Raw genomic sequence first — 23237 nt, forward strand, 5'->3', positions numbered from 1 at the left:
TCAACCTGAGTTAGGTAGATTGGCCATAGGAAACAGAATGGGGCAATGTTCACGATAAGTAATAAAAATGTGCAGACAGTAAACTCTGTGCCAGGCCTGTTCTAAGGGCTTCGTGGTATTTTACCCTCATTCAATTCTCAGGAACAATCCAGTGAATCAGATGCCATGATCAGCCTCGTTTTTCACCGGAGAAAACCCAGGTGCAGAGAGATTGAGTAACTTGCCATGTTGCAGGTAGGAGGCGGCAGAGAGCTTAGGCAGGCCTGTCTCGTCGGACCTTTACTCCTACATGAGGCTTCCGTACCAGCCATTCACACCTAATGGAGTCAGGTAGCCCCATCAGCAGAGGTGGGGACTGGGGTATAATGGAGAGTCATGCCACATTTAGCAGACTGTTGTTCTGCCCCATGGGTCCAGCTTGCCAACCTTTCAAGAGAAACCAGAGATCTGTTTGCGTATGAGAAATCTCTGTCTTTTTAAATGGTGGGCACTGGGGCGCCTGGGTGGCTCAGTCGGTGAAGCGGCTGCCTCCGGCTCAGGTCATGGTCCCAGGGTCCTGGGATCGAGCCCCGCTTCCGGCTCCCTGCTCAGCGGGAAGCCTGCTTCTCCCTCTTCCACTCCCCCTGCTGCTCCCCCTGCTTGCGCTTTCTCTCTCTATGTCAAATAAATAAATAAAATCTTTTTAAAAAAATAAAAAGTAAGTGCTGGGCACTGAGAGATTATATATATAATTACATATATAATATATAATTACATATATATCCCCTTTATGGGCTGTGGTATATATCTTATTGTGTGGAGGTGCCAACAGAGGTGAACACAAGTGAGGGGTAGGAGTGAGGATTCACAGGTTGAGCAAGAGCACCCAGCTGCCCAGAAACCTTTCACCTGGATCTCAGGTGAGACCTCAAAAACAGCGCCTGATCTTCCTCACACTAGTGACCACCCCCCCGCCCCGCCCACTCCTGGGGTTCCTCCCTTCTCTGTCTACACTGCAATTTACCTTCTCTGTCTACGCTGCAATTTGCTGGGGTATTTTATTTTTTTTTTAAAGATTTGCTGGTTCATTTATTTTAGAGGGTGGGGGAAGGGCAGAAGGCGAGGGAGAGAAGCAGACTCCCCGCTGAGCGCGGAGCCTCACAAGGGGCTCGACCTTACGACCCTGAGATCATGACCTGAGATCATGATCTGAGCCAAAAATCAAGAGTCCGATGCTCAACCAACTGAGCCACCCAGGCGCCCCTTTTAAGGTGGGAGGCGGCACTTAGCAGACTGTTGAAACCCTGGTTTTTCAGACCTACTCCAGCCTCAGGCTGGTGAGCTCCCAAGTGATGACTCCAGGCCTCTCTCTCCCCTCACCCCAGACTCAAGAATCCCAAGTGGACGTGGGCAGGGCACCACACCCCCACACCCCCTCAAAAGTTCTGCCAGTCCACCGGCTCCTCCCCAGGCTTCCCCGTGGCAACGGATGGCAACTCAGTCCTGCGGCCAGTTGCTGGCGGTAGGGGTGGGGGACAAAGAAGCCAAAACCCCCACTCCTTTCTTTCTCGAGTCCACCCCCCACGTCTAGTCTACAAGGAAATCCTGACAATTCTACTTTCAAAATGGATCCGGAATCGGAACAATTCCCACCAAATCCACAGCCACCGACCCGGTCGGATTCAAATCACCTCCTGCTTGGACCACTCTGGGCCATTTGCCTCAGCCCTCGCCCCCGCCTGTTCCCCACGCGGCCGCCGGAGGGCACCAGTTCCCACTTACAGCAGCTCACCGTTGGCTCCAGGCTCAAGCGCCAAAGCAAAGTCCTCTCCGTGGTTGACAAATCCAGATATGACCTAGGCCCTTTCGTCCCCTTTCTGCTCTCACCTCCCGCCCTCTCCCCCTTGCCCTGCGTCAGTCACACTGGCCTCTTGCTGTTCCTCCTACACTTGGAGCAGTCCCCACCCCAGGGCCTTTGCACAGGCTGTCCTCTGCTGGACCACTCTGCCCCACACATATCCTTGACTTAAATGTCACCTCTCAGAGAAGCCTTCTGACCACCTCCACTCTGTCTCAAAAAGCACATAAATAATCTAAAAACAAAAACAAAAACAAACAAACCCAAACAAAACAAAATCTCATCTGCTAAAAACACATACTAAATTACTTATATGTAAAGTATGTCTGAGATTTGCTTTAAAATACTCCAGCAAAAGGGGCGCCTGGGTAGCTCAGTTGGTTGAGCATCAGACCCTTGATTTTTGGCTCGGGTCATGATCTCAGGGTCGTAAGATCGAGCTCCTTGTGAGGTTCCGCACTCAGCGGGGAGTCTGCTTCTCTCCCTCTCCTTCTGCCCTTCCCCCACCCTCTAAAATAAATAAACAAATCTTTTTTAAAAATAAAATACCCCAGCAAAAAGAAAGAAAGAAAGAGAAAGAAAAGGAAAGAAAAGAAAAGGGAAGAAAAGAAAAAATTGAGGGGTCCACAGGAAGAATGACAGAATGTTGATAATGGTTGCTGGGTGATGGGTATGTGGAATTTGGCCCACAATCTGTCTACTTTTCTGTATGCCTGCAAAATGTCAAAATAAAAAAGTTTTATAGGGGTGCCTGGGTGGCTCAGTCAGTTCAGCATCCGACTCTTGATCAAGATCTCAGGTCTCGATCTCAGGGTCGTGAGTTCAAGCCTCACGTTGGGCTCCACGCTGGGCATGGAGCCTACTTAAAAAAAAAAAAAAGTTTTCTAGGGGTGCCTGGGTGGCTCAGTCGTTAAGCATCTGCCTTCAGCTCAGGTCATGATCCCAGGTCCTGGGATCAAGCCCCGCATCAGGCTCCCTGCTCAGCTGGAAGCCTGCTTCTCCCTCTCCCACTCCCCCTGCTTCTGTTCCCTCTCTCGCTGTGTCTCTCTCTGTCAAATAAATAAAATCTTAAAAAAAAAAAAGAACTTCTTTGTTCCCCATAGTGATTCACAGGGTGGAAAAGCTGTAACTGCCTATCACTGACTCCCTGCCTCAACCCTTTCCCCCCTGTTCCTAACATCCCCCAACACAACCAGCACACCACTCTGGAAGGTTCTGGAAGGTCCCTAAGGGGACTGGGCCAGGTAGCCACACAGTTAGCTTTGGCTGGATGTAGGGATTTGCTCCCACCTACTTGCTACAAAGAATGGAGTCCTTTTGGAGTAAGATCAAATGGAGGCAGAGGAAACATTCTGCTCTGAGAAAAAGTGGGTCTGACAATCTCATCGTCAGGAGGCCCCCTGGCCTGGCAGCTGGGGCTGCAGTCCTCACCTTGGTCACAGTGTATGTCCCCAGCAGGTTCAGCTCCAGCAGCTGCCTGAAGCCCTGGGCAGAGGTCTCCTCGGGCCACTGTGGAGGTGGATCTAAGGGTGGGGGACAGAGAGGCAGAGAGAATGAGGGAGTGATACAGAGAACAGGGAAGAAATAGGGATATGGGGGCAGGGGGCACCGAGTTGGGGGGGCAGACAAGAGGGTAAGGGATCGGGAGAAGGAAGGGGGGTTGCATAACAGTGAATTAAAAAGCCGTCTCAGGCCAGAAGGCTTGGGTTCCAATATGGGCCCCTGCCATTTCCTGGCTGTGTGACTCTGGGCAAGTCACTTTGCCTCTCTGTGCCTCAGTCTCTCTATCTACAGAAGGGGGATGACTCTTTGCTCTTGGGCTTAGAAGTTTCCCAAATCTGGGGGTGCCTGAGTGGCCCAGTCGGTAGAGCATCAGACACTTGATCTCAGGTCTTGATCTCAGGGTTGTGAGTTCAAGCCCTATGCTGGGCATGGAGCCTACTTTAAAAAAAAAAAGGGAAATTTCCCAAGTCAGAGCACCTGGCTGTCTGGGTCGGTGGAGCAAGACAGCTCTTGGCTCTTGATCTCGGGGTTTGACTTTGAGCCCCCACGTTGGATGTGGAGATTACTTAAAAATAAAATCTTAGGGGCGCCTGGGTGGCTCAGCTGGTTAAGGGTCTGCCTTTGGCTCAGGTCATGATCCCAGGGTCCTGGGATCAAGACCCACATCGGGCTCCTGGCTCAGCGGGGAGCCTGCTTCTCCCCCTCCCTCTGCCTCTCCCCCTGCTCACGCTCTCTCTTTCTCTGTATCTCTGTGTCTCAAATGAATAAATAAAATCTTTAAAAATAAATAAAGAAAAATAAAATCTGGACGCCTGGGTGGCTCAGTTGGTTAAGCGACTGCCTTCGGCTCAGGTCATGATCCTGGAGTCCTGGGATCGAGTCCTGCATCGGGCTCCCTGCTCAGCGGGGAGTCTGCTTCTCCCTCTGACCCTCCCCCCTCTCATGTGCTCTCTCTCTCTCTCACTCTCTCTCAAATAAATAAATAAAATCTTTAAAAAAAAAGAAAAAGAAAAAGAAAATCTTATACTATATGTTGTCTAATTGAATTTAAATTTAAAAAATAAATAAAATCTTAAAAGAATTTTTTTTCAATGAGTCAGTATTTGTGCCTGACACTTAGTCCCATAATATATTTGTAAAATAAATAGGAGGAATTGGTGGGAGGGGAGGGGTAATGGCTAGAGGGACAGAAAAATCAATGTTCAGAAGAAAAGGAGCTGGAAAGATAGGGGAATAAGAACAAGGAGAAAAGACAGGCAGGTTGGAGGAATGTACCCTGAACGCTCCAAAGGCTTTAGGAGACAATAGGAGAAAGAAAACAAGATGGCGGCCAGAAAGTTGAGGGACTCTTGGATTGTTCTTCCCCAGGGACCCAGGGCTTGTGGCCTGGCTTCCTTCAGGGATCTGCTCAAACATCTTCAGAGAATCCGTCCTGGACCCTCTGTTGAAAACAGCCCCTGCCATTTTCTAGACCCTAAACAGCTTTTTTTTTTTTTTTTTTTTTTTTAAGTAAGCTCTATGCTCAATGTGGGGCTCGAACTCACGACCCCGAGTTCAAAGAGTCGCAGCCTCCACTGACTGAGCCAGCCGGGTGCCCTGATTTTATTTTTCTTCACAGCCTTTATCACCACCAAACATGCTAGTATATACAGTCGATTCTATTATTCAAGGCAGTTATGGTCTACAAAATTTCAGTGAATACTGAATTAATGAATAGTCATCCATTGCTCCCAGGGGAAATAGGTACCTATGAGACAGTAATGTGTAAATGTTATGAACTAAATGTGTCCCCACACCCCCAAATTCATATGTTGAAATCCTAACCTTCAGTGTAATGGCATTTGGAGGTGAGGTCTATGGGAGGGGGTTTTTAAGTTGCGAGAATGGACCCCTCATGGATGGGATTACTGCACTTAGAAAAGAGACCTCAGAGATCCCTTTGTCCTTTCGGCCCTCACCAGACACGAATCTGCTGGCACCTTGACCTTGACTTCCCAGCCTCCAAAACTGTGAGAGATAAACATTTGTTGCTTGAACCCGCCCCGCCTGTGGCATTTCTGTTCTAGCAGCCCAAATAGACGAAGACACTACAGGTCTGCCTCTAGACATGTATAGACACATACTCTAGCAATCTGCATATCAGATTCGAGTCTTAAACCCTCAAAACAATTCCTAATTTGTTTTCCAAACAAGGAGACAAGTCTCAGAGGTGTTAAGCCATTAGCTGGAGGCTAGAGTTGGGATGCTAATCCATCCAGTGGGCTCCAGGGCAGAGCCACATCCTGTTTGACCTCCACTGGGAACAAGTGCTTCAGGTAACTGGGGATTTTTCTTACCACTTTCCCTCCTTGCAAACCGTCAAACACCTGGAAAGCAGTGAGTATGGAGGCTATTTTGTGTTTGAGTTGGTGATTTCACGAATAGGGAAACCACCAACGGGGAGGCTTAACTGTATCCTTGTCTATTTCCTTACTTGAGCATGTGAATCCCAAGAAGACGAGAATGTTTTTGTCTCTTTCGTTCACTGCTCATTGCCCAGTCCCCAGGAAAGAGCTTGGGACATAGTAGGTGCTCAGTAAATACCTCTTGAATGTACAAAGAACACAGAAAGAATGAACTAGTATTTGCCATCTCTTTGATCCTTACAACAATATACGGAGGAAAATTCAGCCCAGAGAGGGTGAGCCCCTTGCTTAAAGTTGCCCAGCCAATAAATGGGGGGCGGGGTAGTAGTGGGGGGTGTCTCTCTTAGCACAGCCTTGCTGTGTGATCTCAGTACAGACAGTTCACCCCTCCGCGTCCTGGTTTACCAGCATGAGAGATTCTTAGGAAGGGTAGTAACTGAGCTGATGGCATTTTCCCTTCAAAGATACCACACTAAGACCTATAAACCTCATGCATGAGGATATCTTCATAGTCATCAGCAAAGAGAAGGGCCATCCACGTCACTTCATGGATAAGCAAATTGAGATCACAAGACTTCTGGAAGCTGTTTTCCCAAGACAGTTCTGGTAATTATTAGCCTGAGTAATTTACCTTATTCAATACTCACAACAACTCTGTAATGATGATGATCATTATCATCATTCCCATTCTAGACATCTAGGAACTGAAGCACAGAGAGGGGAGGGCACGGGCCTGAGGGCACCCGGCGGGGATGGAACGGAGCCAGGACTTAAGCCCAGGAGCAGGGGCATTCCTTAGCTCTACCGTCCCGTCCAAGGGGACAGAGAAGGGGATGGGGAAGACAAAGGGGAAACTGAGGTGGGGGGAGGAAGCCAGGAGGTAGGTTGACAGCAGTGGAGAAGGGCCTGTGGGCCTCACAACTCACGGTAGCCAGCGTTGTTGACCACACAATCCAGGCGGCCAAAACGGCAGACAGTCTCAGAAATGAGGGTCTGAGGACAAAGATGCCTTGTAAGCGGGCAGTGCGGGCACCCAGCCTTGAGGAGCCTGGACTCCCACAAGCAATGTGGGGAGGGGGAAACTGGATCACAACCGAGGGGACAAGAACTACGGGAAGTGGGGACTCCCCCAAATCACCAAGCATGGGAGGAGAAGAGGAGACAGGAAGCCAGGGGGGCCAGAGCCCAAAGGGCTGGTTGTATTCACACTGCAGAGACCCGGGGTCAGGGTCGGGGTGGGGGGCGCACATCAGAGAAACACTGACTGAAGGGAAGGGCTAGGAACCCAGAGACAAGAGACGGAAACTCTTCCAGAAGGAGATCCACTGTGAGGGACTTTTTTGTTCCAATCTCTGTGACAGGTGTGACAAGAGCCCTGAAGTAGTGAGAGAGAAAGGAGAACCTTCCCAGGAGACCCGGAACCTGGCCAGGGGGGAAAGCCTGGAAATGAGGCTGAGCCTAAACCTTTGGGACCAGGCAGGGACAAGAATAACTCACCCTCACATCTTCCTCCTGAGTCACATCACAGAGGATAAAGAGAGTTCCAGCAAGTGCCTGCTCCAGGGCCCGACCCCTAGACTCTGCAGGGAAAGAAAGGCTGGGGGCCTGGACCCCTGGGTCTGAGGGAGGAGGGGCTGGGGCCTGGACCCCTGGGTCTGAGGGAGGAGGGGCTGGGGGCCTGGACCCCTGGGTCTGCGGGAGGAGGGGCTGGGGGCTGGACCCCTGGGTCTGAGGGAGGAGGGGCTGGGGGCCTGGACCCCTGGGTCTGCGGGAGGAGGGGCTGGGGGCTGGACTCCTGGGTCTGAGGGAGGAGTGGTTGGGGGTGAGGACTGAGAGACACGCACTCACCATCTTTGTCACAGATAACTACTTGGGCGCCGCTTTGCACTGGGAATGGAAGAACAGGTTACCCCAGCACAGACCTTGGCAAAGGCCTCTGCTGCCCTCTTGTGGCCTCCTGCAGTGGGGGCCCATCTTCCCAAACGTTCCCTTCGTGACCCCAGAGTCTCATGATGATCCTCTAGATCGAAGGGCAGAAAACTTGACACATACTCTCGTTGGCCACTCCAGGTGCCTTCTGGGGTTCCTGAGCCCCCCATCCCTGGGTTCCGGAATAAACCCTAAACCTGCAAGTGCCATTCCCCAACCACCCACTTTGTAGATACAATAACTGAGACCCAGAGAAAGGGAGTAACCATTTTTGGAGACCCGCCAAAAGCTCAGGCCCCAGGCTGATACTGCCTTCCCTTTCATTAGCATCGCAAGTTGGGTTTTAATAAGAATCTTGGCTCCAGTACTGAAGATCCCACACCCACTAGTTCCCAGGGTCCCTCTTCTCCTAGAGAGTCTCCATTATTCCCGAGCAGCCAGACCCCTACTCACCGAAGGCTCTCACGATCCCGGCTCCGATGCCGCGCCCGCCCCCTGTCACAACCACCACCTTCCCGGCATAGCGCGTTCCCGTCGCCATTCTGCTTCTGTCTGTCTCTCCCTGTCACTCGCTCTGTGCTTCCTTCCACTCCCAAAGTCAGGTGAGGCCGGGGAGCCGAACCATTAAATAGGGGCTGGATCCTGGAAGCCCGGCCCTAGGGGGGCGTCGCCAGGAAGGCCAGAAGCCTGGAAGTTTGGCCTCGGCTCCCTCCTCCCTCAGACCCAGGAGTCCGGGCCCCCAACTCCCACCCCCCGATCCCCTCCTTCCTCAAACCCAGGATTTACGGCGTCCAGCCCCTTCCTCCCTCAGACCCAGGAATCCAGGCCCCAGCTCCCTCCGTTTCCAGACCTACAGGTTCCAGACCCTCAGGACACAGGAGTCCACGACTTCAGCTCTGTCCCGAAGAGACCCCAGCGTCACAACCCCAGACAGAGAGAAAGCTATTGACTAAAAGTTCAAAGTTTTAATCCGAATTTGTACAAGTGTTGGCAAAACCAAACTTTGGCCATAGAAACGTCTCCCTCCCCAAGCCAACGGGAGGACCAGACCACGCCCCCAGGCGCCCCGAGTGGCTCCAGATCGCGGGGCGGTTCCTCCGGGCCACGCCCCCACGCTCCCACTGGCTGCGGCGCTCGGGCGGGTCAGAAGCTGGACTGCAGCAGCGTGACTCGCAGAGGCCACGCCCCCTCCTCTTGGGTCATGGCGGGAGGGGCGGTCCCGGATTCCCACGTGGGCTCCCAGGAGGCGGGGCCTGCGTCGCGCCCACTACCCCGGCGGGAGAACCCGGCGGAGCCGGAATTAGCCACTGGAGATCTTGGGGGCGAGGTCACCTGGGGGGTGGTATCTGACGGAGGCGGTGGCGCAGGGGGAAGAGGGTCTCCTCGGGAGTCCAAGTTTCCACCTGGACGGCACGAGTGGACAGTGAGAATGGCAAACTTTGGGACACAGGAGTCCGGACCCCCAGTCCCCTCCTGCCTCAGACCCACAGGCCTGGCCCCCCACCCCCACCCCCAGATCCGAGAGTCTTGAACCCCTGTCCCCTCCTGCCTGGGATCTGGAACTCCCTAAAACCCTCTACGGCACTCTCCCCATCCGGACATAGGATCCCAGCAGCTCCCAGAACCCTCCCGATCAGAACCAAGGATTCCAGGCTCTGGGTCCCTCTTCCCCAAAACCCAGGAGTCCAAGGTCCCCAGCCCCTCCTCACCTGTCATCATTCTGTGCCACTGCGATGCCTCAGTGGCCAGAGCCTGAGAGAGGCTGAGGACTCTCTCCCGGTGCCCTTCGGCTGTCGGCAAATAAGGGGTGGTATTCCTCGGACTAAAAAAGAAAAAGAGAGAGAGAGAGATTTGGGGGACGTCGACAATTAGCCAGTACTGCAGTGCCCCACGCGTCCTTCTGGGAGTTGTAGCCCTTAGGCCATTCCCTAAAGGATTTTAAACAGGGTGTGGCCCTCTGAGGCCTGCGCGTGTTGTGGGATTTGTAGTCCAGTCCTCCCTAACTTTCACCCGCTTTCCAGACGCAGGAGCGGAGTTTGATATCGACCCAGTTCTGCAGTTTGGGTAACTGCAGTTCTCATGCAGATCTAGGTGCTTTCTGATGCCCCAGGAAGTCAAACATCTCTAGAAGGTTCTGCGGTCTGTACTTTATACTCAAAAGACAGCAATAATAATGCCTTCCCTTTGGAAATTGATGTCCTGCTTCTTGCCCCACTCTCCAGTTCTTTACCTGCTCCAGGATCCAGAGCTTCTGAGCCATTTGGGGGCTCCTGAGTGTCCCTGGACAGGCTGCAAAGGAATTGGGGCCTTAAAATTCCTCCTCACCTGGAAGTGCCCACGTTCTCGTTTTGAGGGTGAAATGAAGGGGGCTCAGAAAGGGAATTAAATTGCCCCAGAGACAATGTTTAACTTTACATGCATTCCTGGAAAACAGCAAGAGTTAAGAAAATCTGCCCCCACCCCCCAACACACATCCTTTTGCATTCTGGGAAATGGCTTACCACAGAACCTCTCTTCCTTCCTATGACCTCCACAGGACTGACAGATGGTCACCCCCTTATTTACCTATGACAAGACCAGGAAGAGGTCCTCCAAATTCACAATTTTTGGCTCATAAGGAATTAGCTGAACTGCTCGTCCCCCTAATACTAACTAGACAGAGAGATAAACATTTGGTGTTCAGCTGACTGAGATGCCTCCTGATTACAAAAATAATCCTGGCTGTAAAATCACCCCACCTATGACTTGTCTAATTACTCCCTAGGAAAGTCTCAGATGAAACCATCGGCCGAGAGACCCTTATCTTCATATCTGGAAGGCTCTCTCCATTGCGACGGTATGAAAATAATCATTTCCTTACTTGCTCATTTTCTCATCCCCCCCCCTTTGATAATACATAGTAACTAAAAAAAAAAAAAAAAAAAAGCAGGGCCCACAGTCCAAACCTGTGACCCCCATCCTGAGGGAAAAGCATTGGTGAAGTGAAGAGGTCTCTGCCTCCCCAACCCCCACCCCACAAGGGGAGCCACCAGCATAGGTACACTTTGGGGTGAACCTGGAAACCCAGCTCTGAGTAAAGAGGGAGGGAAATCCCCATTTTACAGAGAGGGAAACTGAGGCTCACACTAGGAGCAGAGGATCCACTACCACCCCACCGCCCCACCTTGCACCCTCTGTTCCCTTCACCCTCGGTTCTGTGTCAGGCTGGCGTCTGGCTGGGGACAGCGTCCCCCCCAGAGTGAGAAGCCGGGGTGAGGCCGGGCGAGGGAGAGGCCGTCCAAACTCCTGGTTTCTGCGTATTCTCTCCATCTGCTCCTGAGCACTCATCCGAGGCCGGGCGAGGGGGGCCTGGGGAGATGAGAAACACCTTGACACCCCAACCTGGGCTTCCTCTTTCTCTCTGCCCTGAAACTCGGCCTCCAGTGTCGCACTTTCCAGTAAGTTCATCACTAGACTCAGAAGGATCTTTCTGCAGCCAGAGCTGAGGCCATCCTCCCATGCCTCCAAGCACCCTCAGGACAAAGGTGTTTGAGGCCCTACCTGCCTCCCTGGCCTCATTTCCATCAGTTGCCCTGTTCGAATCCAAAGCCACAGCCTAACAAACACCCACGCGTCCTGGACATGCCCAGCTTCCTCACACTGGTAAATTAGGAGCCGGGTTGTCAACTCTGGGTTCCTTGTGATGAAAAACAACTCTGAGCCAGCTTAGACACAAATGCAGGAGGAATGAGATGCATTCACTAAATTGTCAAGAGGATCCATTTGGGTCGGCCTTTGAGAGGGCTTTGTGAGCTCTCTCTTGCTCCCGAAACCAGACGGATGGCACAGCAGGGACAACACCATAACGCCATGTGATAAGTGGAGTGGGCGGCCACAGGTAAGGACCTTCCAGAAGCTAGGATGGAGGCCTGAAACAGATCCTTCCCCAGCACCTTCAGAGGGAGCACAGTCCCGCTGACACCTCCATCATGAACCTCTAGCCTTAAGAACTTAAAATGCAAGAGGACAGAGATAAATCAAAGAAGAGGAAGAAAAAAACCCCACTAAAATGAAACCAGAACTCTGGAGAGAATCCCAAGGGTGTGGCTGGGCACCCGTTTGCTGAGAGATTAGACATGTGACGTGTGGATACAGGAAATCAGCTCAGCAGAAATGCCACCAGCCTGAACTGAAGGGGACAGACTGGGGATGAAATCAGGAAGGGTTGTCATTCAGGCAGGAATCAGGCCAGGCTGACAGATCTTTCCTGCCACAGACATGTGTCATCCTTTGGGAAACAGGGGCCATGTGGACACAAACGCATACAGCAAGAATGCCAGGGGACACCTGGAGTTCTCTTGTCACCAGTCAAGGGACTATCAGATGCCGGGGAACCGACCCTTCCCGGGTGCCTTCCGAAGGAGCATGATTTTGGACTTCTAGCCTACAACCCGAAGACAGTCCATTTGTTGTCTCAACAAACAAAACCAGAGGGAAGAGAACCCTCAGCTGCAGCCTCTAACTAGAAGATTTTAGGGAGCCGGCTTGGGATCAACTGCCTGGTATAGGGCCAAACACTGCAGTTGACTCTGGTTGGCTCTGACCTGGGCAATCGTGAGTCACAGGTCCACCTGCTGTAAAAATGATGGCCCCTGTATATTGACCCTATATTTTTTCTTCCCAGCGGGCCAGACCATTGGCCCCAAGCCGCCATCACCAAATTCCAAGGTTCACACACCCACTTGTTTTAGACACAGCCCAAGCAGGCAGATAATTGTAGCCATTTACAGCCTGCTGGCTTTGATTACTCCAGGAAACAGGAGCTCCATCCCAGGACCCCGAGATCATGACCTGAGCCAAAGCTCCCAGTCCTAAACACTCCTGCCTCCGGAATCCAGCAATTTCGGAACTCCCCACTGTAGGACATCGGCTCTCCGCTTTGCTTGCCGAGACTGCATCTTACGAGAATAGGTCTATCTTAAGCAAGTCAGCTTTGCCTCCAGCACAGACTAGCATCCTCTGTCGGGATCACCTCCATGCTGTTGCACATACAGCCTGCACCCGCTGTTTGGAGGACCATTTTCTGCATGGCCCACATCTTTTTTTCACTCATCCGGACTCAGCTTCCCAATTGTTAAAAAAAAATTTTTTTTTTAATTTTAAGTAATCTGTACACCCAATGTGGGGCTCGAACTAACAACCCCGAGATCAAGAGTCCCATGCTCCACCAACCAAGCCAGGCAGGCCCCCCAATTTCCTTATCCTTTCTTCCTGATGCTTTTAAGTCTTATCCCTGTCGGTTATGTAGGATTGGATTTGTGTCTCTCTCCCATCAGACGGGAGCATCAGGTTTAATTCTTGGCTGGACCCCCAACACCTCCCACGGGGCCTGGCCCCCAGCAGGCCTCTATATGCTGAGCAAATAAAGGGATTTGAGATTTCTTCCTGCAGTCACCACTCCTCAGAGCTCAGGGGAGAAGGGAGAAGAGGCAACTCCTTGGCCCTCCTGACACACTGCTTAGATTGGTCATCTGCTTATGTCTTCTTTGTGGGCATCAGAATGGTCCTGCCAAGACCAGAAGCCAAGCTTTTCCTGCAGGACCCCTCTGCCAGCTTTAGGATGGGGGGAACCATAGAAAAATAGAGGTCATGATGCAGAGGTTCATCACCCAGCATATTCAGCTCAAAAGTGTAGATCCTTGGGGTGCGTGGGTGGCTCGGTCAGTTAAGCGTCTGCCTTCGGCTCAGGTCATGATCCCAGGGTCCTGGGATGAAGCCCTGTGTCTGCCTCCCTGCTCAGTGGGGAACCTGCTTCTCTCTCTGCCCCTACGCCCAACTCATGTTCTCCCTCTCTCTCTCTCTCTCTCTCGATAGCTTGAGATAGTATCAAGTGGAGAAATTCAGGTTTCATAGGGTATGCACGGGGAATCCACACGGACATGGAAATTCCAAAGGCAGTCAGGCAAAATGAGGTTATGTGTGTCGTTCTGAACCAGGGGGAAGGGGGCAGAGGTCTGGGACTTCAGGGGAAAGGAAAGAAAAATCACACTTCACAGGGTGATTAAAAGAGCAGAGGTTTAGGAATTAGATGGTTGCCCTGTCCTACAGATGGGTCACTCAGATAACATTTACCTCAGCTAATAACCTTTCATCTGGGAAAGACCCGCAATCTAGATTCTTCTATGTAGTTAAGAGAGGGGCAAATTTTCTCTTGAGCCCGTAGGGTCTCAACTACCTTCAGCTCAGAATAATCATCGTGCCGAAGAGGCACATCTTGGGGTCCCTCAGCTGCTATACAGTTCATTGCTGACCTTCAACAGTGTTTATGTATCAGGGACCAAGAGATTCCAACTGGTTTGCTCAATTAAAACAAGACCTCCCAGGGGCGCCTAGGTGGCTCAGGTCATGATCTCAGGGTCATGAGATCAAGCCTTGCATTGGGCTCCGTGCTCAGTGAGGAGTGTGCTCGTCCCTTGCTAACCCTCTGTTCCTCACCCCCCCCACCCCGCTCACCTGTACCCTCTCACTCAAATAAAAAAATAAATAAAATCTTTTAAAAAAGAAATAAAAAGCGCATATTTATAACCCATGTTTATTCCACTCTGACTCGATCAATCATTTAGTTGTTCATTGCTCTATTTTTAAAAACCACAAATTTAAATTGACATGTCATTTATAAACTGAGTCCCATTTAAATATGAATATTCATAGTATTGCTAGAGGAATGTGATGTGTCTGATTAAGGGCGCTGCGCCAGATGCTGCTGGAGGTTTTATTGCTTGCTTGCTTGCTTGCTTGCTTGCTTGCTTGCTTGCTTGATTTTATTTATTTATTTGACAGAGACACAGCGAGAGAGGGAACAGCAGCAGGGGGAGCGGGAGAGGGAGAAGCAGGCTTCCCGTGGAGCAGGGAGCCCGATTTGGGGCTCGATCCCGGGATCCTGGGACCATGACCTGAGCCGAAGGCTGACGCTTAACGACTGAGCCACCCAGGCATGCCAGGAGGTTTTATATAATACACAGTATATGCATCCTACTACCGGCCTAGAATCGGCAAACTTTTAAAAATTTATTTATTTGACAGAGAAAGAGAGAGCACAAGCAGGGGGAGGAGCAGAGGGAGAGGGAGAAGCAGGCTCCCTGATGAGCAGAGAGCTGGATGCAGGGCTCGATTCCAGGACCCTGGGATCATAACCTGAGCCAAAGGCAGACACTTAGCCTACTGAGCCACCCAGGTGACCCCAGAATCTGCAAATTTTTGCATTTTGCATTACATCTGGTCCCCAGGGTTTTGGATAAAGTTTGAAGATCGGTATAACTATAATCTACCTTCCTCTCAACATCTCCAGTTCTTCCACTTAACCTAGTGTAAATTAGGTTATCTCCGGCCTGGACTGTCCTCACTGGGTCCCCGGCCTCAGTGCTCGCCCCACAGCTTGTTCCCCGCATGGCCGGCAGAGGGCGCCGGCTCCCGCTTACGGCAGTTGAGAACCCTCCACGGAGCTCATCTTGAACCACACAAGCCCCAGCACGGTCCACCGCCAATACCCATCTCTCTCCTCTCCACCCCTCTCCCCCTCGCTCGCTCACTCGGTTCCAGCCACACGGGTGGCCGCTAAGCACCAGAAATGCAGGGAGTGCAAGCGATTTTTTAAAAATTTTATTTCGGGGCGCCTGGGTGGCTCAGTCGTTGGGCGTCTGCTTTTGGCTCAGGTCATGATCCCAGTGTCCTGGGACTGAGTCCTGCATCGGGCTCCCAGCTCAGTGGAGAGCCTGCTTCTCCCTCTCCCACTCCCCCTGCTTGTGTTCCCTCTCTCGCTGTGTCTCTCTCTGTCAAATAAATAAAATCTTTAAATTAATCAATAAATTAATTTTATTTCATTTTAATTCATTTAAATTTAAATAGTCCGATGTAGCTACTGGCTACCTTATTGGACAGCCATGAGGAGATATATATATATATATATTAAGATTTATTTTATTTATTTGAGAGAGAGAGAGCACGAGCGGGAGGGGCAGAGGGAGAGAGAATCTCAAGCTGACTCCGCGCTGAGCCTGAGTCGGGGCTCCATCTTACGACCCTGAGATCACGACCTGAGCCAAAACCAAGAGAGGGATGCTCAACCAACTGAGCCACCCAGGCGCCCCCTGCCATGAGGATATTTAATAAATATTTGTCAAATGAATGAATGAAGTCCTTACTACATCTAAGCACTATTTTCTTTTCTTTTTTTTTAAGATTTTATTTATTTGAGAGAGAGAGAGATAGTGAGAGACAGCAGGAGCAGGGGGAGGGAGATGGGGAGGGGCAAACGCATGGCTCATTCCCAGGACCCGGAGATCACCACCTGAGTGGAAGGCAGACGCTTAACTGACTGAGCCACCCAGGCGTCCCTAACCGGGGGGGGGGGTGTGCTAGGAGCTCCATTTTGCAGCTGAGCACACGCAGGCTGAGGGGTTTCCTAACAGACCCAAAGTCACACAGCTTAGAAGTAGCAGAGACAAAATTCAATCCCAGCACTCTCAACAAATCTCACTCTCTCTGCTCTGGGGTGTGATCTCAGAACTTTCTCCCAGCTCTTTGGCCAGAGTGGGTGGTGGTCAGGTTAAAGGGTTACAGATGGGCCTGAGGACGCGCGGATGGACCACCCACCTTGGTTCCTGGTTGTGGGGAAGCCGGACGGCGACTCTCAGGGCTGGAAGCCCGGGAGACCCTTGGAGATCCAAGACCTAGGAGTGCAGAACCGGGACTTGGTGAGGCCAGGGAATGCCAAGGAAGTCCCATCCAGCCCAGGACGCTCACCTGAGCGAGGGCTGGAGAGGTCTCTGTCGCCCCCGGGGGGCCGTCCCCAGTCAGCCTCAGGGGACCGGGATGAGCTCAGTTCCAACGACTCAGGCAAGCTCTGGAGGGGTCAGGAAAGGAGAATAATGCTTATCATCATCATTCTTTTTTTTATTTTTTAAAGATTTTATTTATTTTTTGACAGAGAGACAGCAAAAGAGGGAACACAAGCAGGGGGAGTGGGAAAGGGAGAAGCAGGCTTCCCGCCGAGCAGGGAGCCCGATGCGGGGCTCGATCCCAAGACCCTGGGATCATGACCTGAGCCGAAGGCAGATGCTTAATGACTCAGCCACCCAGGCACCCCTATCATTGTCATTCTTACTATTTCTCAGGCACTCAGCAACCAAGACACAGCATGAATAGGAGTCAGAATGAAAACCAGTCTGGTTTCAAATCTCTCAGCTCTGCCATTTTATGAGCTGTGTGACCGTGGGCAAGTTACTTTACCTCTCTGAGCCATATTTCATCTTTGATATGAAGATCGCATTGAATTCCCTCCATAAACCTACAAAGCAGCAATTATTATCCCTATTTGACATGTGGAGAAGCCAAGGCTCCAAGAATGAAGTCGACGGCTGAGATCACAAAGATGGCAGAGCTGGGATCTGAACCCAGGTCTCTCGGATACACAATCTGCTAGCAGGTCAAGACCCAAAGCAGCTCTAACCCAGCTATGACAACAGCGGCTCTTGCCTCCTGAGGGCCTACTCCATGTCAGACACTTTCTAATCATCATCTCTCCTTTTTACGGAACCCTACAAGTTGAGGGTTATGATCAGCGGTGTCTCGTAAATGTTGAATAAATGACTCTCTGGGAGAAAACCGCCCTGGTTTGCAGCACTGGCCAATCTCTGTGGTGCAAATACTCCCACCATGGTCAATTTCAAGCTACCGATATGACATCACTGAATACGGAGTTGACATGAGATCCACACAGAGGTGGGAGGTGCTGGGAGCTGGCTCCAGCATACCACTGGACTCTGATCACAATATAACAAAGAAACAAAGGATACTTCCCTGTGGATGGTTAGCTGAGAGAAAGAAAGGGAGAGAGAAAAAGGTTGAGGGGGTGATGATGAGTTGGGCCTGGGCAGATGGGACAGGAAGCTGGGGGTGGGGAGAGAGGCTTGTGAGTCTCACCTCCCTCTCTGATGACTCCTCGCCCTGGAGTGCGGGGGATGGGGAGTCAGGTTCAGTGATGGGGGGTGGCTTTTGTGGGCCCCCCAGACCTGCCAGCGTGTCTTCCACCATCCATAGCTGCTGCTGAGCAGATGCTCTGTCCTGGGAGGAGGAAAGAAATCTGTTATTCAAAGGTGGGAAAAGGCCAGGAGGGTTAAAGTTGGGTCTGAAATCAGGGAGGCTATATTTATGGAGTCATAAATGGATTATGTATGCATGGGGAGGTTACACTTGTGGATATCCATTTCCATATGGATATCCCATTGACCCACCACCATTTACCACAAACATGGTCTTTTCTAATCTGCTCTAAAGTGTGACCTGTTATACATAGGTGAGCATATAAATATGTGAGTCTGTTTCTGGATGCCCTATTCTATTCCTTTGGTCCATTTGTCTAAACAACACTGTCTTTTTTTTTAAGATTTTATTTATTTATTTGAGAGAGAGAGAGAATGAGAGAGAGAGAGCACGAGAGGGAAGAGGGTCAGAGGGAGAAGCAGACTCCCCGCTGAGCAGGGAGCCCGATGCGGGACTCGATCCCGGGACTCCAGGATCATGACCTGAGCCAAAGGCAGTCGCCCAACCAACTGAGCCACCCAGGCGCCCTAAACAACACTGTCTTATTAACTGTAGCTTTACAGTCAGACTTGACATTTATTTGCCTTAGTCCTCCAGCTCTGCGCTTGGAGGTTGCCTTGGCTACTCTTAGTCTTTTGTACTTCCAGACACAATTTAGAGTCAGCCCGTCAATCTCTATGTAGAAACCTCCCAGATTTGTATTGGGATTATAAATCAATTTGGGGAGACTACATCTTTACTTTATGTATCTTTCCTATCCACAAACATGGTATATCTCTCCATTTATTTAGGTCTTCTTTAAGTTCTCTCAATGATGTTTTGTGGCTTTCAGAATAGATGTCTTGTATATATTTAATTAGATTTCTTCTTGGATATTTAATTTGTTTATGTCAATTACAAACACTGTTGCTTATAAATATTTATTCTCTATTCATTTGGTACTAACATACAAGAAGATAATTGATTTTTGCATATTATCCTTGCATTCAGTGACCTTGATAAATTTGTTTATTCTAATAGCTTATCTGGAGATTATTTTGAATTTTCTACATTTATACAATCATGTGTCATCTGTAAATAAAAAATAGATTTACTTCTCTGGTCCTTACACCTTTATTTCCTAGACTTGTACTGTCTAGGACCCCTGGTACAATGTTAACTAGAACTGGTAATAGCAGATACCCTCATCTTATTCCAGCTATCAGGCAGAAAACTCTCAATATTTCACTGCCAATTATGTTTGCTGTAGGTTTGTTATAGATGTGTTATCAGATTAAGGAAGTTCCCTTCTATTCCTATTTTGCTGGGAGTTTTTATCATTAATGGATATTAATGCAGTCAAATGTTTTTCCTGCATTTATTGAGATGATCCTGAGGCTTTTCTCCTTTTTAAAAAGATGTGGTGAAATACATGGACTGATTTTCAAGTGTTAAACTAACCTTGCATTCCTATAATAAACCTAATTTGGTTCTTTTCATATATTGCTGGTGCTGAGAGATATTTAACACTAATTGGTGGGGGATTAGAGTTGAAGGGTGGATTTTAGGAAGAAGGGGAACGGACTTAACATGAAGAGAGCGGAGCTTAAATCTGTGAGTATGCATTTAATACTAGAAGTCAACAGTTTGTTTAATTTCGTTTTGTGGGCTTGAACCCACCACCCCGATCTAAAGACCTGAGATCAAGAGTCAGACACTTAATCAACTAAGCATCCAGGCACCCCTAGAAGTCAACATTTAAGGGGTGCCTGGGTGGCACATTCAGTTGAGCATGGGACTCTTGGTTTTGGCTCAGGTCATGATCTCAGCCCAGAGTCTGCTTAAGACTCTCTCCCCATCTCCCTCTCCGTCTGCCCCTCCCCCATCTCTAAAATACATAAATAGATCTTCAAAAAAGGAAGTCACATTTTAAACTAAAGATATATGTTTCAGAAACTCAATTATTAGGCTTAGATTGAAGAAGTGGGGGGAGGGGCTCCTTATTGACTCAGTCAGTGGAGCTTGTGACGCTTGATCTCTGGGTTGCGGGTACAGGCCCCACCATGGGTGTAGAGATTACTTAAAAATAAAATCTTAAAAAAAAAAAGGATGGGGAGCCTGGGTGGCTCAGTCGTTAAGTGTCTGCCTTCGGCTCGGGTCATGATCCCAGGGTCCTGGGATCGAGCCCCACATCGGGCTCCCTGCTCCGCGGGAAGCCTGCTTCTCCCTCTCCCACTCCCCCTGCTTGTGTTCCTGCTCTCGCTCTCTCTCTCTCTCTGTCACATAAATAAATAAAATCTTAAAAAAAAAAAAAGGATGAAGTGGGTCTGAAGCTAAGCAAGGAGGCTTATACTTCAGAAGTGGAGCCTGAACAAAGGGATTGGATTTAGAACTAGAAATTCCAGAGGATAAATATAACAGCAAAAGTCAGGAGGCAGGGTGGGGACAAGGCTTCAAACTAATTTTGAAATCTCTCCTCTAATAGGAGAGATTTAGAACCAGAGGGGAGAGGGGTTCCGAACCTGAGACAGGTCTTAAAATGAAGGGCACGATCTCAAGTACAAAAAGGGGTTTAAAATGAAAGGCAATGACAGGGGGGAGCAGCTTGAAATGAAGTGGGAGGGGCTTCAATGGCCAAAGGGTTTTCAGGGGAAGATGGCAGAGAGGGTGGAGTTTGGGGGACATACCTGAGGGGAACCAAGGTGCAGCAGGTATTCCAGGGTCTCCCTCAAGGTGCCCAGCTCCTGTTCCAGACTGCTGTATGCGTCCCAAACCCGCTCTCGCTCCTCAGGTCCCAAAAAGGGGGAGACACAGGGTTAGTATGCCCACCCACCAGATCTTTCCCCACTCCATTTTTTTCCCAGCTGACGAGGAGGAAGAAAAGCTTGATCCCTGGTGCCCTGGGGCGGTATATGGACTACAATTCCCAAGAGCCTCTTTGCTCAGTCCACTAGGATACCCAGAGTCTATATGGAACCTGCCATTCCAATGAGCTGCTAGAGTAGACAAATAACAGATTTTCCTAAATTCTCTGACTACCTTTGAAATCCCCTAGGGAGGCAGACTCTACAGATCCAATAAGCTCTTGGGACAGTCAAGATCACGAGCCCCAAGTACCCCCAGGGAAGCATCACCATCATCATAGCAGTTAACATTGATTAGGCACCTACCATGTGCCAGGCACTGTTCTTGGCTCTCATTTAATTCTCATGAGGTAAGTATTATTAATGTCTCCATTTTACAGATAATAATTATAGCTAATATTTCTTACCATGTACCAGGCACCTGTTAAATACTCATATACACTTCTTTTTTTTTTTAAGATTTTATTTATTTATTTGAGAGAGACGGAGAAGCAGACTCCCCGCTGAGCAGAGAGCCTGCTGCGGGACTCAATCCCAGGACTCTGGGATCACAACCTGAGCTGAAGGCAGACGCTGAACCGACTGAGCCACCCAGGAGCCCTCATATACACTTCTTTTTTTTTTAAGATTTTATTTATTTATTCATGAAAGACAGAGAAAGACAGAGAGAGAGAGAGAGAGAGGCAGAGGGAGAAGCAGTCTCCCCAGGAGCAGGGAGCCTGATGCGGGACTCGATCCCAGGACCCTGGGATCATGACCTGAGCTGAAGGCAGACGCTTAACCATCTGAGCCACCCAGACGCCCCCTCATATACACTTCTAAGGCATATATTTTTATGATATTTATATGATTTATATTTATGTATATATTTATATGCTATATATAAGATATATAAATATATAAAATACATTCTATGTTAAATATAATACAACAGTGTTAAATATTCATTTATTCATGTATGTTATGTATAAATACATGTATTTATGAAATTCTTATAATGGCTCCATGAAGTAAATACTATTTTTATTATTTCAAGTTTACATAAGAGGTACCTAAGGCCCAGAGGGGTTAAGTAACTTCTCTAAGGTGGCACAGCTACAATGAATGGGAGCAGGAGTTGAGATTCCAAGCGAGGAAGCCCATATCAAATTCACCCTCTCAACTCACTAAATTAGTCTCCTGTTTCTTGGTTGCTTGCCCCTTGCCCTCTAAGACTGTCAAGATAACTGATTTAAAACTTGGGGTGGGGGGAGGGCACCTGGGCGGCTCCATCAGTGAAGCACCCGACTCTTGATATCGGCTCAGGTCATGATCTCAGGGTCGTGAGATGGAGCCCGGGGTCCAGCTCCGCGCTGGGCATGGAGCCTGCTTAAGATTCTCTCCCTCCCTCTCCCTTTGCCTCTCACCCCCCTAAAAAAAAAAAAAAAAAAAAAAAAAAACTTGGGGAGAGCAGAATTCTCAAGAACAGCCTTTCCATGAGCTTCTGCTGTCAGGTTTCCCTTTGCTAACACCCCGTAGAGTCCTCCTGGGAGGGCACGCCCCTTCCCAGATGCTCACCTGAGTCAGGTGACAAAGAGTAGCCCTCACAGTGACCAGTCGGTCTTGCAGGAGGCGCTGGTGCCCCCACGCCCTCCCTGGAGCAGCAGCCTCTCTGGTTGTTTGGCCCAGCTGCTGCCTGGTCAACTCCAAGGCTGCTTCTAGCTGCTCCTGCACCAGAAGGGAAGGTGGTTAGGCTTCTGAATCCACATTCAGCCCCAGGGATAGAGAAAAGGTGTCTTCCCAAATCCTTGTGTGTGCTGAGGAGCAGGAAGGGAGAGGCCAGATGTCCTTCCCCATCTCAGAGCCTCATACCTTCTCCTCCTGCCTCTGGTCTAGCTCCTCCTGCAGCCTCCTCAGGAGCCGGTCCTGCCCACACAACTTGGTCAACAGAGTCTGGAGAAAGGAGAACAGGAGTTACTTATGGACCAGACCTGGCTCTTCCCCTGTCCTCCCTGCCACTCCCCACCCCCACCACCATCTAAAGCATTCTCCCCCAACTCTGAGTACTTGGAAGGGTTTAGACCACAGAGAACTTACATCTGTCTCTAAGCTTTGGGGAAAACTTGAGTCCAGGGGGGGACCTGGCTGAGGAGAAGGAGAAAAGCCAGGGGTCACATGGACAGACAGGCCTTTATTGTACCTCAGTGCTCAGTCAAGCCCTGTTTCTATTGATAGTCCCCCTTCTCCTTATTAGCTTTTTTTTTTTCTCCTTTTTTTAAATGTAAGCTCCATGCCCAGCAGTGGAGCCCAACCTGGGGCTTCAACTCATGACCCTGAGATAAAGACCTGAGCTGAGATCAAGAGTTGGATGCTTAACTGGCTGATCCACCCAGGCACCTGCTTATTAGCTTTGTTCCAAGCTTTAGCAAACCTCAGGAGACCACATGCCAGATTCCTGGCTTTAGGAAGATCCAATGACTCTGTTATCAAAAAGCTTCAGCAATGTTATAATTAATGGAGAACATTTAGACATTTCTTTTACAACTGAAAATAAAATAAGGATGCTCGTTACTATTGTTACAGTTTAACACTGTATTAGAGATCTTGACCAATGCTATAAGAAAAGAAAAAGGAAACAAGTAGAAGTGTAAGGATAGGAAT

The 23237-nt window shown here is 49.7% G+C and overlaps 2 protein-coding genes across 4 annotated transcripts in view; both read right to left on the reverse strand.

The window, feature by feature from the left end:
* HSD17B14 (hydroxysteroid 17-beta dehydrogenase 14) overlaps positions 1-8666 on the reverse strand; it is a 16877-nt gene extending 8211 nt beyond the window's left edge. The window contains exons 1-6 of one of the 2 annotated variants that reach the window (XM_027619333.2): positions 8529-8666; positions 8128-8330; positions 7594-7632; positions 7243-7325; positions 6672-6738; positions 3269-3360 (exon numbers count right to left, since the gene is read on the reverse strand). In XM_027619333.2, coding sequence (XP_027475134.2) covers positions 3269-3360; positions 6672-6738; positions 7243-7325; positions 7594-7632; positions 8128-8215 — 369 coding nt within the window. In that variant the 5' untranslated portion in view covers positions 8216-8330; positions 8529-8666. Of the gene's footprint in view, positions 1-3268; positions 3361-6671; positions 6739-7242; positions 7326-7593; positions 7633-8127; positions 8331-8524 lie in introns of both variants that reach the window. The other variant, XM_027619334.2, reaches the window with a different exon arrangement.
* Positions 8650-23237, reverse strand: part of PLEKHA4 (pleckstrin homology domain containing A4) — a 20914-nt gene continuing 6326 nt past the window's right edge. The window contains exons 10-20 of one of the 2 annotated variants that reach the window (XM_027619323.2): positions 22674-22721; positions 22449-22529; positions 22155-22304; positions 20421-20519; positions 17635-17775; positions 16456-16555; positions 16306-16382; positions 10861-11022; positions 9905-9963; positions 9384-9496; positions 8650-9077 (exon numbers count right to left, since the gene is read on the reverse strand). In XM_027619323.2, the coding sequence (XP_027475124.1) occupies positions 8818-9077; positions 9384-9496; positions 9905-9963; positions 10861-11022; positions 16306-16382; positions 16456-16555; positions 17635-17775; positions 20421-20519; positions 22155-22304; positions 22449-22529; positions 22674-22721 (1290 nt within the window). In that variant the 3' untranslated portion in view covers positions 8650-8817. The remainder of the gene's footprint in view (positions 9078-9383; positions 9497-9904; positions 9964-10860; positions 11023-16305; positions 16383-16455; positions 16556-17634; positions 17776-20420; positions 20520-22154; positions 22305-22448; positions 22530-22673; positions 22722-23237) is intronic. The other variant, XM_027619324.2, reaches the window with a different exon arrangement.

The sequence above is a fragment of the Zalophus californianus genome, chromosome 17 (genome assembly GCF_009762305.2).
Source record: "Zalophus californianus isolate mZalCal1 chromosome 17, mZalCal1.pri.v2, whole genome shotgun sequence".
NCBI lineage: Eukaryota > Metazoa > Chordata > Mammalia > Carnivora > Otariidae > Zalophus > Zalophus californianus.